General features: G+C 31.3%; 2 protein-coding genes across 2 annotated transcripts; both read right to left on the bottom strand.

Annotated features, from left to right (window-relative positions):
• Positions 1-2036: 2036 nt before the first annotated feature.
• LOC108467924 (mediator of RNA polymerase II transcription subunit 19a-like) lies at positions 2037-5847 on the bottom strand. Its single transcript, XM_053032110.1, has 5 exons — positions 5840-5847; positions 5029-5134; positions 4700-4781; positions 2654-2943; positions 2037-2493 (listed from the first exon to the last, which is right to left on the bottom strand). The coding sequence occupies exons 1-5, from the start codon at positions 5845-5847 to the stop codon at positions 2236-2238; spliced, it is 744 nt and encodes a 247-aa protein (XP_052888070.1). The 3' UTR covers positions 2037-2235.
• Positions 5620-9285, bottom strand: LOC108470115 (60S ribosomal protein L5). Its single transcript, XM_017771338.2, has 9 exons — positions 9067-9285; positions 8126-8195; positions 7946-8037; positions 7542-7668; positions 7372-7451; positions 7151-7267; positions 6423-6557; positions 6125-6294; positions 5620-5976 (listed from the first exon to the last, which is right to left on the bottom strand). The coding sequence occupies exons 1-9, from the start codon at positions 9067-9069 to the stop codon at positions 5865-5867; spliced, it is 906 nt and encodes a 301-aa protein (XP_017626827.1). The 5' UTR covers positions 9070-9285; the 3' UTR covers positions 5620-5864.
• Positions 9286-14713: the final 5428 nt, after the last annotated feature.

The following is a 14713-nucleotide window of genomic DNA, read 5'->3' as shown; positions in this document are numbered from 1 at the left end:
GAACCTTGACTTGGGTTCCTTTTGCCGATTGCAAATGTATCTTGGATACTCGTCAACGAAAATATGTTATACCGATGAGTTGTGATAAAAAAGATGGAACAAAGGCATCGTCAGTAATCCAACTACCTGAAGATGTTCATTGTGGAAATAACATTAACTTAATAGATTGGAGGGCTACAAAGACCCCCCCTCGCCCCCTCCCCGAAAATGCCAGAGTTGTGGCAAACCAATGTGAAGCATGTTGAGTTATTGGTGGGGCTACCACCTATGAGAGAGGTGAGTTGTAAACCAAACCTTGTGAGAAAAGCAGTGATGCAAACTGGGCAATTAAATCGATTAAATGCTATGAGTAAAGTATATCTCAAACACTTTCCTAGTGTTTTACATTATGACTCATGGGCTTAACAAAGATGCATAGGCCCTTTTAGAATTCTGAAGTGGGTAAGTCGAAGGGTTTACAAACCAGAGTTAGCAGCAATGCTCAAGGTTTACCCAATGTTCAATGTGAGGCAAGTCACAATAGGAGCAAGTAAGAGTGGTGGGCTCCTACAAACGAGATGTACAAAGGAGGGAAACAATTCGAGTTAGATGACGACAGAAACATAAGTCAAGACAAATGTTTCGAGGGGCAAAACTACCAACAAAGAGAATGGTTGGGAATCAATCGAGGTGTCGTGGCAATTTCAAAACGACTTTGATCAGTGTCATTCCAATGATGCAACAAGGACATCTTTAGAATGTCTCATAGAGGCCAACTAATTAAATCAAACTCATTTAACCAACTTGGATTGCCTCGATTCGTGAAACAAATGAAAAACCACATCTACTTGAAGCCTTAATGGCCTTACGGAGCACTCCAGTAAAACTAGAGTTACTATGACGAATATTGTAAATCCAAAGAGATAAGATTGTATGAAGTTTAAATCTCTTAAGACTCTCATCTTGTAGATAAACAAGTCTTAACCATCAATGTAATTAAATTGTATCATTAGATCTGAGAAAGCTCAATTTGGTTCGATTTGAGTTCATTTATCTTTTGAGTTTGCTTTTGCTTCATTCTAGTGCCTTAGAGAATATCCCTTGAAGAATTTTAATTTTTGAGAGATAGGCTGACTTAGGCGAATTTAAACCATAAGAATCACCTAAAGCCGCAAGGATTGCCAGACTAAAGTTCTAGCCCCGTAATATATATGCACACACACACCCTTGAGACCTAACTGCCATGTAATCACCCTTCTCAACCCTACCCCAACCCCATAATAGATCACATAATGAATAGTCAAAAGAGGATCAAAATTCAAAATAGTCAGTGTTCATACCAATTCAAGACCAAGAGAAAACATTTGTTTTGATAATACAACAGTCGTTCTCCTACTCTGTGGAATCATAGTCCCCAAAACTAGAAATTGTGAATACTTGAAGTATGCAATTTATTAACTATGCAACAAACTCTATGAGAAGTCAAAAGAACGCCATTCCACAACCTTTTCAGCCACATGATCGTCTGGTATCATCTCGAAAATACTAATTTAGCAGATCCAGAATATTGCTTCCCTTATGACACAGGTTTGACTGAAAAGTAGAAAACAAATATTCAATGGAAGCCAGTTTCTCAGCTTCAAATAGAATTACCTTGGAAGTTATACTTTTTGACATTTTTAAAAACGTTTACTAAAAACCTAATGCAGCAAACAGTCTAGTTCTAATGCACCATTTACATGAAAATATTGAGTGATCACAATTATTTCTTCATTGTACCTTGATTTGCCTGAGTGAAAGAGAAGAATGAAGTATATAATGTTAATACCAAAATATAACAAATATAAAAGATGATCCACATAATGCAACAAAAATAGAGCAAATCCGGAATAATATGCAATACCTTCTTTTTTGTGTTTGTGGACATCATTAAGATCTTCATCTCCATCATGCCTCCTTTTCTGAAATTAACTTAATTTTAAAAAGAGGGATTATTTCTTGACATTCATGATGACAAATCAGTTGGCAAACTTGTGCAGAGAAACAGCAGATACCAGTTTATTACTGGCAACAGAAAATTTTATTTTTAATGGTCGAAAGCAAATGCTTCATGCATAACTTCAAAGAAACAATGTCATTCTTGAACAAATAACTGATAAATTAGCTGGCTGATTTTGCGTCCTTGCACAGCATCATAAACTTTTATATCCATGAGCTTAACAATCCTTCCACAATACTTGAGGCCAAATGACCTGATCAAGCAATAGCTTCAAAAGAGGTAACAAACTTCCAACCCTTTTTTTCATGGTGCTTTTTTGAGTGAATCATGATGCTACTTCTATCCTTCTTTGTTTCCTTATCTTTATCTTTATGGCGGTGCTTGAGCTTCTTATTCTCTTTATTCTTATCCTTTTCTCTATCTTTGCGCTTTTTATGCTTCTTCTCTTTTTCTTTGTCTTTGTCTTTGGCTTCACCCTTTGATTTCCCAAAAATTGTAGGAACCCCTTTTTCATTCTACCAAAAGAACAAACTAGTTAAGAACTTCAAATGAAGTCATGACTAACAAAGAAAATTTTTGTCAATACGAGAACATGTATGAGCATGAATTTTTTACCGACTCAATAATCAATGGGAAACTTAAATAAAGCTAATCTCAAAGAAGAAAATTTCTTACCTCAGGCAATTCAACAGGAGTGGTTTCTCTCAGGTCGAAAGCATCCGTAAGAATATCCAGGTCAAATGGCTGCAAGTGGACATTAGTTTCTCTGTTATACGATGTATTCTGAATAAGTTGGCCCAACAGCATTCCTTCTCCTTTTCTAATTTCAGTACCTCCCACCACAGTATGAAGATAGTGACTGTCTAAGATGGACATCGGAAGATGTTTCTTGCAGAAGAAGTCATGGTGAACCAGCAAGTTATACCGACTTACAAGATCAACAGCACCACTAAGCTCCCTTGGCCCTAAACTTTATCTTGTCAGTTAATAATAATAGTAATAAGAAGAAGAAGAAGAAGAAGAAGAAGAAGAATATCCAATACCAATTAACTTTACATGAAATTTTAGTCAACTAACCCTCAAATCATCAATCCAAGATTTTCATGTTATACTAAACCAGAATAGTGTCAAGGAATCTAAACTTTTCTGTGAGTAATACTATAAGCAACATACATCATGTGTGATTTTCGCATCATTTGAGTAACTTAGTTAGCAAGTAACAGATAGTGGATAGTTTTCGAGTTAAAAAAATATTTACAAGAAACATGTGCTACATGTATACAATATATGACTGATGAAAAAATATAACCAAGCAAAATAACCATCATGCATGACTTTCAGATATTTTACACAGATGTAATATAAAATAGGGAATGATGGTGACGTATCATAATGATCCCGACTGATATCAAAGAAATATCATTAACCATTATTGTCTTAAGGAAAAAAAAACATATAGTCCACAAACTCTGACAGTGAAGACTGAAGAGTACAATAATAGGTAAGAACCTAATAGCAAACCCAGCATCAACCAAAAAATGCAATGTGAATAACAGAGTAAAACTATAAACCACATGCTAAAGATATGGTACCTCTTCCAAATTTCTGGCCTTCCGAATCCATGAGTTAATGATTCATGAAACATTTAACATCATAGCTGTAATTTTGTAGCCAAAGTCAGGGGAAGCATCCATGAATATCAAGTAAAAGATAACCATAGAGGTAAACAAGATTTAAAGAGATCCCGATTAACGTAAAAGCATATACTATAGCACAACAATGCTATTCTACCATTTTAGAATTCAAATGCATCCATGTCTGGTAAGTCCATTTATTTTTTAATTTGTTCCCCTTCTCTCACATGTGTGCAAAAGTAGCATCTTGCAACTTTTAGGTTCTATAGCTGATTTTCACCTCAAATAGATTTCTCTAACGTAGCAATTAATTCCTCTATCATTATCTTCCTTAATTTCATTTGTACTCGGAACAAATGTATCATTAGTACCAAATGCTGAAAACTTTTGCCACAGCATATATGCCATTCCCAACCATCATTATCTTCAACTAATACAGATCTGATGGGGAAGGAAATCCATGGAAGAGGGCACAGAGGCAGCCAAATCTTCGTTCTCAAATGTGTAAATTTGTATAAAGATTGCAAGATAAAGATGGGTCAGTGTAAGGGTGTTGTGCATGTCTAAGGGTAGCTGTGTAGGATAGAACTGCTAAGTAAAAGGAATCTCCAAACTGACCACTTTAAGGTGGAGTTGGCCAAGAATATCATCAGAAGGCCGATTTTGGACACAGGTTGGGCAAATCTAGGAAACCTTCTACTTACCAAACAACTAGTGTCGTTTGAATGAACAAGAATGAGATCCAGCCCCTCTGAAGCTCTTCTCATACTTCAATAATTTAATGATTGACACAATTCACAGTTGTGGATTAAATATGTCAACTGTGAAGTAAAACTGATAAAGGCCAGGTCGTTTACATGATAACCATTTCAGTTCAAAACAAAAGGCCAAATGGTTGTGGAACTATAAGTAATTCTATGAATAAATTTACCCCAGGAATCTTCTTTGTTTCATAAATTTCCAAGAAAAATAAAGCTAAACTATAACTAATTCTATGAACAAAGAAGAAGTAAGAGGAGAAAGAGAAACATAAAAAAAAAAAAATCAACTGAGAAACACGAGAAACGTAGAAAGAAATCAAGACTACCACGGACTTGGAGCAAAGTTGCTGAGATGCTTTTACAGATCACGAGAAAGCAAAGCACGTTCCTCTTCTTCTGTTCAGCAGTCTTCACGCCTCAGTACCAGTAAAAAGGGAAAAGAGTGCAAAAACAAATTTGAACAAAAATCAAAACCGAGTAAATTTCAAACAGGAGAAAAGGATTGAGAATTGAGGAATGAAATGAAGGGAGCCCAAAAGATTGGAATGGAAGGGTTAGAAACAGTTGATCAAAGAACGTTGGAGGCAACGAAAGCTGTACTTTTTCAGGGTTTTGCAGTAAGATTAACGACCACTTTTTTGTTTGTAAATTATACCTCTCGGCTCAGGCTTCGGGCAGCTTCTCTGGGGGTCCGTCGGGGTGTCCTATTTGCTTTCGAAGAGCGTGGGTGACTCCCCCTTCCCGGGGTCAATTCCAATTTTCTTTGGATTCACTTATTTAATTATTTTAGAATAAAAATAATTTCAAATAATTAAATAAATCACGCTGGCTTGCTGAAATTTCTATGAAGGCTGCTTTTTACTCTATTTTTTTTAATAAGTTAAATTAAAAATTAATTAATATTTAAAATATTTTATTTTATTTTTAAAATTTTATCCACATAACAGACAAAATAATCCAATAACAAATAAATTTTAATCAATGAGTTTGCTCACAATTTTGTAAGAAATTTCAATTTTATTTTTTTAAATGTAATTCAATTTTAATATAAACACATACTTTTACCTCCATTTATGATACTTTAACCTTCATTTATATTATTAGATTAATATCTTCAATAGGATATTTGTTACTATCGGTAAAAATCACTCGAATCCAAGGTTTTTACCGATTATCCTCGAATAAGTCACTGGAAACGATTAACCCGTCTCAACAGCTCCAATCTTGAATCTGCCGGGAGTGAATATTTAGAAGCCACGAATAGAATAGTACTTATAAAATTAAACTATCAAATAACGGAAGCAGCAGGCAAAAATGTCAGTTCCTCATATACCTAATAAAGAAGCAAAGGCTTCAGTCTTTTTTTTTTCTTAAATTCTAGCAGCAAAAGGATGAAGTTTTAGAAGGAAAAAAAAAGAACAAAAACAAAAATTCCGATGCTGAATTCACCCAGTGTTTTCCTCAACCGTAGCATCAACTTCAGCGGCTTGATCAATCATCCTCATCAGAATCATTATCAACTCCGGCAGCTGAATTCAAAGCCTTCAACCTATCAATCAACTTCGCCTTCCTTTCCTCGTAAGACAGCTTCTTCAGGTTGTACCTATCATGCAGAACCACGTCGGGAATAAAATCAAGTTTTCTTTCGAGATTATATAACTAACTAGTTTGGTCAGTCATGCCTGATTTAATAGGCTATCTGAACTATGTTAATAAGTAAATTGCAAGAAGACAGAGAAAGAAGCTTATACCTTTTGTGTTCCTTGGGAGGAGCCTTCTCGGATTTCTTTGCTTCTGGACTTGCACGAATGGCGGTATGAACCTTCTTGTACATTCCCTCTATGGTGTCAGGCTCAATGCTTCTCTTAATGTACTCACTGAAGTGAGACTGGTACTTCTCTGGCTCATCTTCCATTAAAGTCTGTCAACTTGACAAAGTGAGACTTGCAGACAACAAGATATGAAACTGTTTCCAAATTAAGACGAGAGAGAACTTCAACACCATCATCACTCCCCTCTAACCACCACTTCATAAACTTTAAACCTTACCCTCATGTATGCAGCAACATGGCCACCGTAAATGTATTTGCGGTGAACTTCAGGATCAAGTTGCTTACTGTCCTTGTTAAATCCAGCAAACCTCTTGTCACCGTGAGGAATATCAATTCCCCCATCCAGAGCACCCTAAAATGAAACAGGACTACACATTAAAACTGAATGATTAGAAAATGCAAGTGGAAGATTGTTGAGCTAAAAGATAATATCCAAGAATAGTTTTCTTCAGCAATAAATGGCATAAAAGCATGGCCTAGCTGCTACCATAAACAGATAAGCTTAAATACTCATTGCACAAAATTTTATAATATCAAAACAATTGTTCCATCTACAAAAAACTCTTCTCTTTCACTTCCAGAAATTTAACCTCAACAAATAGGGTTTAGGGTTTAGGGTTCCAAATACATACCAAACTATTTCTTTCACTTCCAGAAATTAACACCTCAACCTCAACAATGTTGAGGTATACAGATGAGAAATATCAATGCACTGAAAACTCAATTAGCAAGCATGATGATTAACAGGGAAATTCTTATATTTGTGTTATGTTTGTATATTTTTCTTGTATCATAATCATGGCTCAGGTATTTATCCAACTTTAGGCAAGCTAGAATATTTGTGTTATGATCAAAAGATTCCACAACTTTGATAAGACTAGGACAAAGAAAACCAATGAGCACAACCTGAATCAGGACCCATAAATAGGAAAGGGTTCCACTTACCTTGAGAACACCAAAAACACGGTTACCAGTAGTAGTTCTGATAAGACCAACATCAAGGAGCGCACGGAAAGGCCTCCTGGTCTCTGCTGGTTCAACAGTGAAGTCCTCCCCAGTTGCCTGCGAGCAAATGACACATGATTTACAAACTTATCATACATCTAAACGAAAGGTGTAAACAACCCATAATTCTTCAAACCTTAAAAATAATGGCACATGCATACCTCAACATTTCCCTCATACTCAGCATCCATCTCCAGTTGCTTCAGTGTTCGGCGAGCCAAGAGGAGTCCAACACAATAAGCTGTGTTTGAAGCATCATCAAGTAAGATACCACCCTCAGCCAGGGAGTAAAAAGACCATTTGAATATTCATACAGAAGAAAATGACACACCTGCAGCATAATTGGTAAGGCCCACTTCAAGTCCATAGCGGGGAAGTTCATGAGCATAAGCTGCTGCAAGAACTATATCACCAGAAATACTAGCATGTATAATTTGTGCAACTATATCCTTATTGGTCTAATAAATGTGTTAAGGTTGGAATGTTAACCAGCGGCCCAAAAATGTTTATACGAAGAATAATGTAAAAAAATGAAAGAATAATCAATATAGGTTAGCACATATAATTGCATACAGAAAGTCATAGCCTCAAACAAATTATCAGGCTGTCAGAACAAATTACTCACAGAAGTTGACATAAAAAATGGCTGCTTGCTAGTTGCTACCCACATCATAAACCAAATGAAAGTGAGCAAGTGGGGGCGGGGGGAAGACAGTCAGTCCAATATTAGGATACAAATCTTGCGACGAAACGATATTTTGGGGTATTGTACTTGTTTTTATCCTGATTGATAAGACGGTTCCTGGCCCGGTAGTCAGTCTTGCCCTCTACAAGATTAAAAAAGTATTAAAACATCAAAGAAAGCAAGGACAGATCTGCATATCACTATTTAAGGTACAGACATCAGTATCATACCTCGTCTTCTCTTGAACTTAACTTGATATCTTTTGAAGTATGCCTTTGACTTTTGAGCTTTCACGTAAGGCTAGGCCACAAAACAAACCAACTCAGCAAAATGAGGAAGCATCTATGACAACCATTTCAAACACAAATAAACCTATAAAACTGTTAAGTACTATATTATTTAGACTCGAATGTAAATGTCATAGAGAGTATGTTCAACATTTTTTTCAAGTTTTTCCATGTTTTTGGGGATCTTGGCGGATTTATTTCCTGACTCCTATGTCCAAATATAGATCAAACGTAGGTAATTAAAAGAAAGATAGCTAGTCAAAGTAATATAAGCATAAGTTAAGTACTCAAGTCCCATGCTTTTCACAATTACAAATATTTTACATTACATCAATACTTACCACCATAATTTTTCAGCTTTAAGAGATAATATTAACAATCGGTAAACAATGTTATCTTCTATAAACACGTTTATTTTCATTTCTCTTATGGAAGTAAAAAACGAAATTGCAAAACAAACAACCAAACATTTCCTAATTCTTTCCAATGAAAAATAATAATAAACAGCTTTACTTTCTTGATGCTTGCTTCGATTCGGGTCAATTCTACTAAATAATTCAGGAAAAAGGAAAATGACAAAAAAAAAAAAACTCGAAGACACTGCTTAGACTGAAGTTAAATATATTACAGGAAAACAAGAGATTAGCTCATTCTATTGATTCTTTTCTCAAACAAAATTGTAACGTCGTAAAGAAAATGCATCCAGTATTTCATGTTTTTTATGAATTTTAATCAATCAAAAACGAAGAACAAACAGGAATCTGACATCAAAAACGGTACAAAAACAGATTTAAGAGAAGCTAAATTAACAAAAAAAAAAAAAGAGAGCAAATTAGAAAAATATATAAAGATAATAAAGTATTGTGAGGAGATTGAGATTTTACCATAGCTTTGAGCACAGGGGTTAGCAGCCGAGCTTTGAGAGAGAGTAAAGAGAATAGAGATCTGTCACTAAACCCTACTGGAGTCTTTTATAGTAAAAAATCAACGGTGACGATTGGTTTCATTTAGATGTTGATTTCCCTAGGGTTGTTGGTGCACTCTAGGCCTGTTAAAAGGCCGAGTTAGCTGTCCAAACCCGGAATCCCGTCAGATATTTGGAGGCTGACTATTTCTATATTATTATGTTTTATGTCACATAGAAATTAGATTTATAATAAATATGTAATTTATAATGTAACATTAAAAAATATATTTAATATTTTATATTAAAATTTTAATAAAAATATATTAAATTATTATTTATATATTTTATAAAAATTAAAATTATAAATTTAAAATATATTTGAAAATGGGTTTGGATTTTAGAGATGGTTCCGAGTTTAAGTAAGTGATTTATAATTTAAAATTAGTATGGTCTACCCCTTTTGGACTTGAAACTCTTGAAGAATTTTTTTTTAGGCTATATATGGAAAGATAGAAATAAAATGATCACAATTTTGGGTATTCACCTAATTTTGTTCAGTATAAGTGCTTTTTTCTAATATTCAAGGCTCTTTATTTTAGGGGCGTATATGATTATTGGGTATCGAGAGGGGGAGATGTAAAAGAAATTACCAACTTGACTCTTAACCCAAGTGTTATATTTGATTATTTACTAAAATCTCCTTTTGGAGGCGAAGGATGCCCATGCTAAACATTGGGTTGATTATTTGTTTGTATCGATTTATAGAGTAAAAATTTGAAGATCAAAATATACTCTAAGCAAAGTTTTCAAAACCGGATTGGTGACTAAACTTACTAGGCCATTGGTTTGTACGATTGGATTAAAGAAATAATTAAAAAATCATAAAATAAAAGAATATATATTTAAAAAAAATCAGTTCAATCTTTTTTTAACCTGGTTTAATTGGTCTGTATCGGTTCACGAATCAATCACCCTGATGTCTTTCAGATCGATACCTCGATTGGTTCTTGATTTGACCGGCTAGTCCAATTCAAACAACCATGACTCTAAATATCTACACTTCATACATCTGGAATTTAGTCCTCCTACTTTTATTTTCAAGAATTCAATTCATCTACTTTTTGGATTTAAAAATTCACTTTCAAATTTTATACTTATCCACGTAACATTTTAATTGAAAAGTTAAATATATTAACTATTTAAACCAGTTAATAACATTAAAAAATTATAGAAACCAAATTATGTTAGAAATTCAAATAAAAAGGATTAAAACTGAAAATTGAGCATATTAGAAGGACCAAAATTAAAAATAATCATTTTATAAATAAATAAAGAAATATGGTGAGTGTATGCCAAGTGTTAGCATGAAGAAGATGGAGCTTCCTTTCCTATGCCATATTGGAATGATTCCTATCACGTTTCGGATTGGTTAATTATTTTAAGTCAAATTACAAAGTAAATATTTAAATATTAAAATATACTAGGCTTCGAATTTTCAGGAAATTACTCTCTATCTCTCTATTTTCAGTTTTAAAAACTCAAATCTAATTATTAATATTATTAAATTTTTTATTAAATCTATTAGAATGATATTTTAAAATTAAAAAAATATATATACTCACTTATAACCATGTAACAAAAAAATAGAATTGACTTAAATTTAACAAATGATTTTAACAGTATTTACAACTCTTAAAAGTTAAATTAATATTTTAATCAAATGACATTACAAAAATCGAGGTACCTAATTAAATAAAAAGTTGAAGTATAAAGATTAGATCTTAAATTCGAGTGTAGCACATTGACCAAAATTAAAATTTTACTATTGTTAAATGATTTTCAAATTGAGTGTAACATAAGGGGAAAATTAAAATTTATCATTTTCTAAATAATGCAAAAATATAAGAAGAAAAAAAGGGAAGTGACCCATTATATATAGGTATGGGTAACATAGGGATTTAAATTTAAATTTTACCATTTTTATAAAAGGGAAAAAAACAACACTTGTAAATCAAGTTTATATATAGGTACATAGATTATATTATATTATATTTATAATATAATAAATAAATATCAAATCATGTTGAGCTTAAATAAAAATTGGTTCAAAATTTTGTTCAAGCTCAAATTTGAGCTTAATATTTATTTCAAATTCTCTCATATTTCGAATAGGTCTTTGGATTTAAACAGATAATACAACTTATGAACATCTCTAGTTGAAACAAATTCACACATCAAGCAAAAAAACAAAACAAACCGTTGATTTCAAAACTCCTTAAATAAGGAATAAAAAAACTCGTTAGGACCTTGAACCTGATATACTATAACATTCTTTAACAAATATATTATCTTATTTTTATTAAAATTTCCATCATATAATACATGTCAAAAGTTATCAACCATAAATAATATTAAATTGAAATAACTTGTTGAAAAGTTAATTGCAAGTTACGTTCCAACAAGGTCGGACGAAAATTGATTAACAATCTTCTCATTTTGGATATTGACGTAATGTTACAACAAAACAACACACTCCCAATACAAATTAAAAGTATGGGAAATTGGACATGTTGAATCAAAACATATTACTTCTGTCACAATACATCCACAAAATTACCATGCATTTTAAGAAAGCAAGAATAAGTCTATTCAAAACAATTACAATAAACCAAATAGAAAATGGTTAAGACATGGTTTAAGAAGTGTTAAAAGTTGTGCAACCAAAATTCTTACTAAAATAAATACAAGTGGCAAGACAGGGGATCTACAAGTGTGAAGGCTAAAGTTTACTTCCTCTATTTGATGTTGACTAGAATAAGGTGTTTTAACCTTACTACATTTCTTCAATTTGACTTTGATTAGAATAATGTTTTAACCATAGACTTCTATCCCAATAACTCCTACTTACTCAACATTTCTCCCCCCATTTGTAAAATAACAAAGGGAGAAAAGTTTTATTTATCAGCAACCTTTAAATTAATTTTGTATCAAATAACTTTAATCTTCTCTCTGTTAAAGAAGTTGAGCTAATTATTGAGGAACTTCAACTAAGCCTCAAAATGTCCAAAGATTATTGTCATGTTCATTCTTTTCTCGATCATTCTAGAAGCAATAGTCGTTAATGGTACAACATCATCGAACTCAATAATATGGTTCGATAGGGTTTATAATAGGTTCACTTGTTGCTTTTTTTATTACAGCTGGAGGTGCAATAACTTCTACCTCTTTCGCAATTGTGATTGTTTCTTCAACTTCAACATTAACATTATATTATTATTGTTCAATTACTACATTAATGTCTTTAGTAGACTCTAACATGAGAAACAACCTCTAGTTGTTATTTGCCAACGAAATTATCTTCAATCACCTCATCAAGCAATTATTATCATCAAACTTTTATTGCATAACAATTGAGGCTTTCAACTCTTTTAAAGTAACAATGATAACATCTTCTATATGGTGATCATTATCACTAATAGCGATTAACTTTTTAGTAATAGTTTTCTCAAAAGTATAATAATTACTAACATAAACTAAACCCATAATATAAGAAACCATCGACACTATAAAACACAACATTATCACTCTTTTTTGAGAAATAAGTTAAAGTAATGACTCGTCCTCATTAAGATACCATTTTTAACCTATAATACAAATAAAAGAATATGAAATAACATCCACACCAACAAGTAGGTATTAATGTCATCAAAACTTGGATCAATGATACTTGGTGATAATAACAACTTGTTGCAACATTAAAAACAACAAGGTTTGACTATTTCTATCTATCCTCAGAAATGACAAGAGATACCTGTGTATTCATGTCATTAATACCTATCATACTTATAATAACATCTATTTTAATATAAAAGATTTATTTTATATTATAAAAAATAAAATAATTATAAAATTGAATACTTGTTTGGACAAAAATAATTTAAGTACTAATTTAAACGTTGAAGCCAAAGTTAGATTTCAAAAATGTATTTACCTTTTAGTTTACAATTACAACCCTTACTTAAATTTTTTTAAATAACAAGTATGATGAATTATACTCATTTATTGTCATAAAAATTTCACAATTTAAAATTATAGAGTTAAACTTTTAAAGTTTAACATAATTCATTTTAAATATTTTAATTAATTAAATTTCATAGAAAAAATATTTAAAACTATTCCATTGAATTTTTCTTACATCATTAAAAGTTTTATAATATATATATTAAAGTTTCTATAAAATAAATATTAAAACTTAGAATAAATTACATAATTAGTCACTTAATTGCAAAAACTTTCAATTTTGTCACTAACGTCTTCAATCACTTTTGTTTTGGTCGCCCATCATTGAATTATCAACGAAAAAATATGACATGACTTTTTTAAATTGGTATAATAATATATTTAATTTTCAACACTTACACATTCTATAATATTAATCCTAATTTTAAATAATTTAATAAATTTAATACTCTACACTTACAATTTTATCAATTCGCTCTTCAAATACATTTATTAGGAAAAATCTATTATAGGCAACAAGAAGATATCGGGAGACTTCAATTTAGTCTTATGAAATGGAATAAAGGTGGGGAACATCAACTTGGTTATTGAAGGACTTGAAAAAGTTATATGAATTTAATTTTTTTCTTGTTTTCTTCTAAATATTTCTTACTTAAAATATTGTCTAAATCTAGTCTAGATAAAAATATTAAATTCAAGCTCGGGTCAATCCATCTATATTATTTTTATATAAAATAAATTTAAAAAATACAATATATTAAATATATTAAAAATATTAAAATAAATATATATCAATAAATTGAAAATATGCAAAAAAATTACACTTAAAATAATAGTAAGATAATTGTAACTTAACAAGCAAATGCCTCTAAAATAATAACAAAATTAACAATAAAATAAAAATTATACAATATCCAAAAAAATAATAATAGCAATATAATAACAAAACAAAAACAAAAAATAAAAAAAAATATTTTTTTAGCTAAATTTAGGTCGAATCAGGCTCACATAAAAAATTATTACTCAAGGACTAACTTATTTAAATTTTTTTTTTTTAAACCCATTCTTCAAACTTATAATTTTACTTTTGAACATGTCAACACGACATAATCAGTTATAATAATAACTAGCGCTAGTTGCATTAAATGGGTCTGTATTTGGTGGTTGCTGGTGTTTGATATAGAGGAATTGAAAAACATATTTTTAATAATTTCAGTAGCAGTTTGCATGCAAGAATTGAAAATGGAGGATAGCTTGTTTTCTGAGTTTTAGGAAAATTGATTTAGGGAAAGGAAATGACAACATTTAAAATTGATTTAGGAAGATATGATTAAGGATTAAATTGATAAGATTTATAAATATGAAAAGTTTAATTTATTAAATTATTTAGAATTAGAATTAAATTGATAAAATGTGATAGAATTGAGAACCAAATGGGATTATACCAATTTGAAAAGGTCACATATCATTTGATTTGACGGAGTATGAATAAAATAGAAACGATAAAAATGTTAGTAGTTAAATAGAAAATTTTTATAATTAAATGACTAAGATAAAAATACACTAATAATTGAGGGACAATTATATAATTTCCTTAAAGTTGA

Source organism: Gossypium arboreum, chromosome 8 (assembly GCF_025698485.1).
Source record: "Gossypium arboreum isolate Shixiya-1 chromosome 8, ASM2569848v2, whole genome shotgun sequence".
In the NCBI taxonomy this organism is placed as follows: Eukaryota; Viridiplantae; Streptophyta; class Magnoliopsida; order Malvales; family Malvaceae; genus Gossypium; species Gossypium arboreum.
The sequence above is the reverse complement of the archived record's forward strand: the minus strand, read 5'-3'. Positions and strand labels throughout refer to the sequence as shown.

What these genes read in the sequence shown, in the direction of transcription:
- LOC108467924 (XM_053032110.1), bottom strand. An exon ending in CCCGAAGCCTGAGCCGAGAG is followed by an intron (nt 4,782 to 5,028) that starts GTATAATTTACA and finishes TGAGGCGTGAAG; the next exon opens with ACTGCTGAACAGAAGAAGAG. An exon ending in CTCCTGTTGAATTGCCTGAG is followed by an intron (nt 2,494 to 2,653) that starts GTAAGAAATTTT and finishes TTCTTTTGGTAG; the next exon opens with AATGAAAAAGGGGTTCCTAC.
- LOC108470115 (XM_017771338.2), bottom strand. An exon ending in ATCGTTTCGTCGCAAGATTT is followed by an intron (nt 7,669 to 7,945) that starts GTATCCTAATAT and finishes CACATTTATTAG; the next exon opens with ACCAATAAGGATATAGTTGC. An exon ending in ATGTTGCTGCATACATGAGG is followed by an intron (nt 6,295 to 6,422) that starts GTAAGGTTTAAA and finishes TCAAGTTGACAG; the next exon opens with ACTTTAATGGAAGATGAGCC.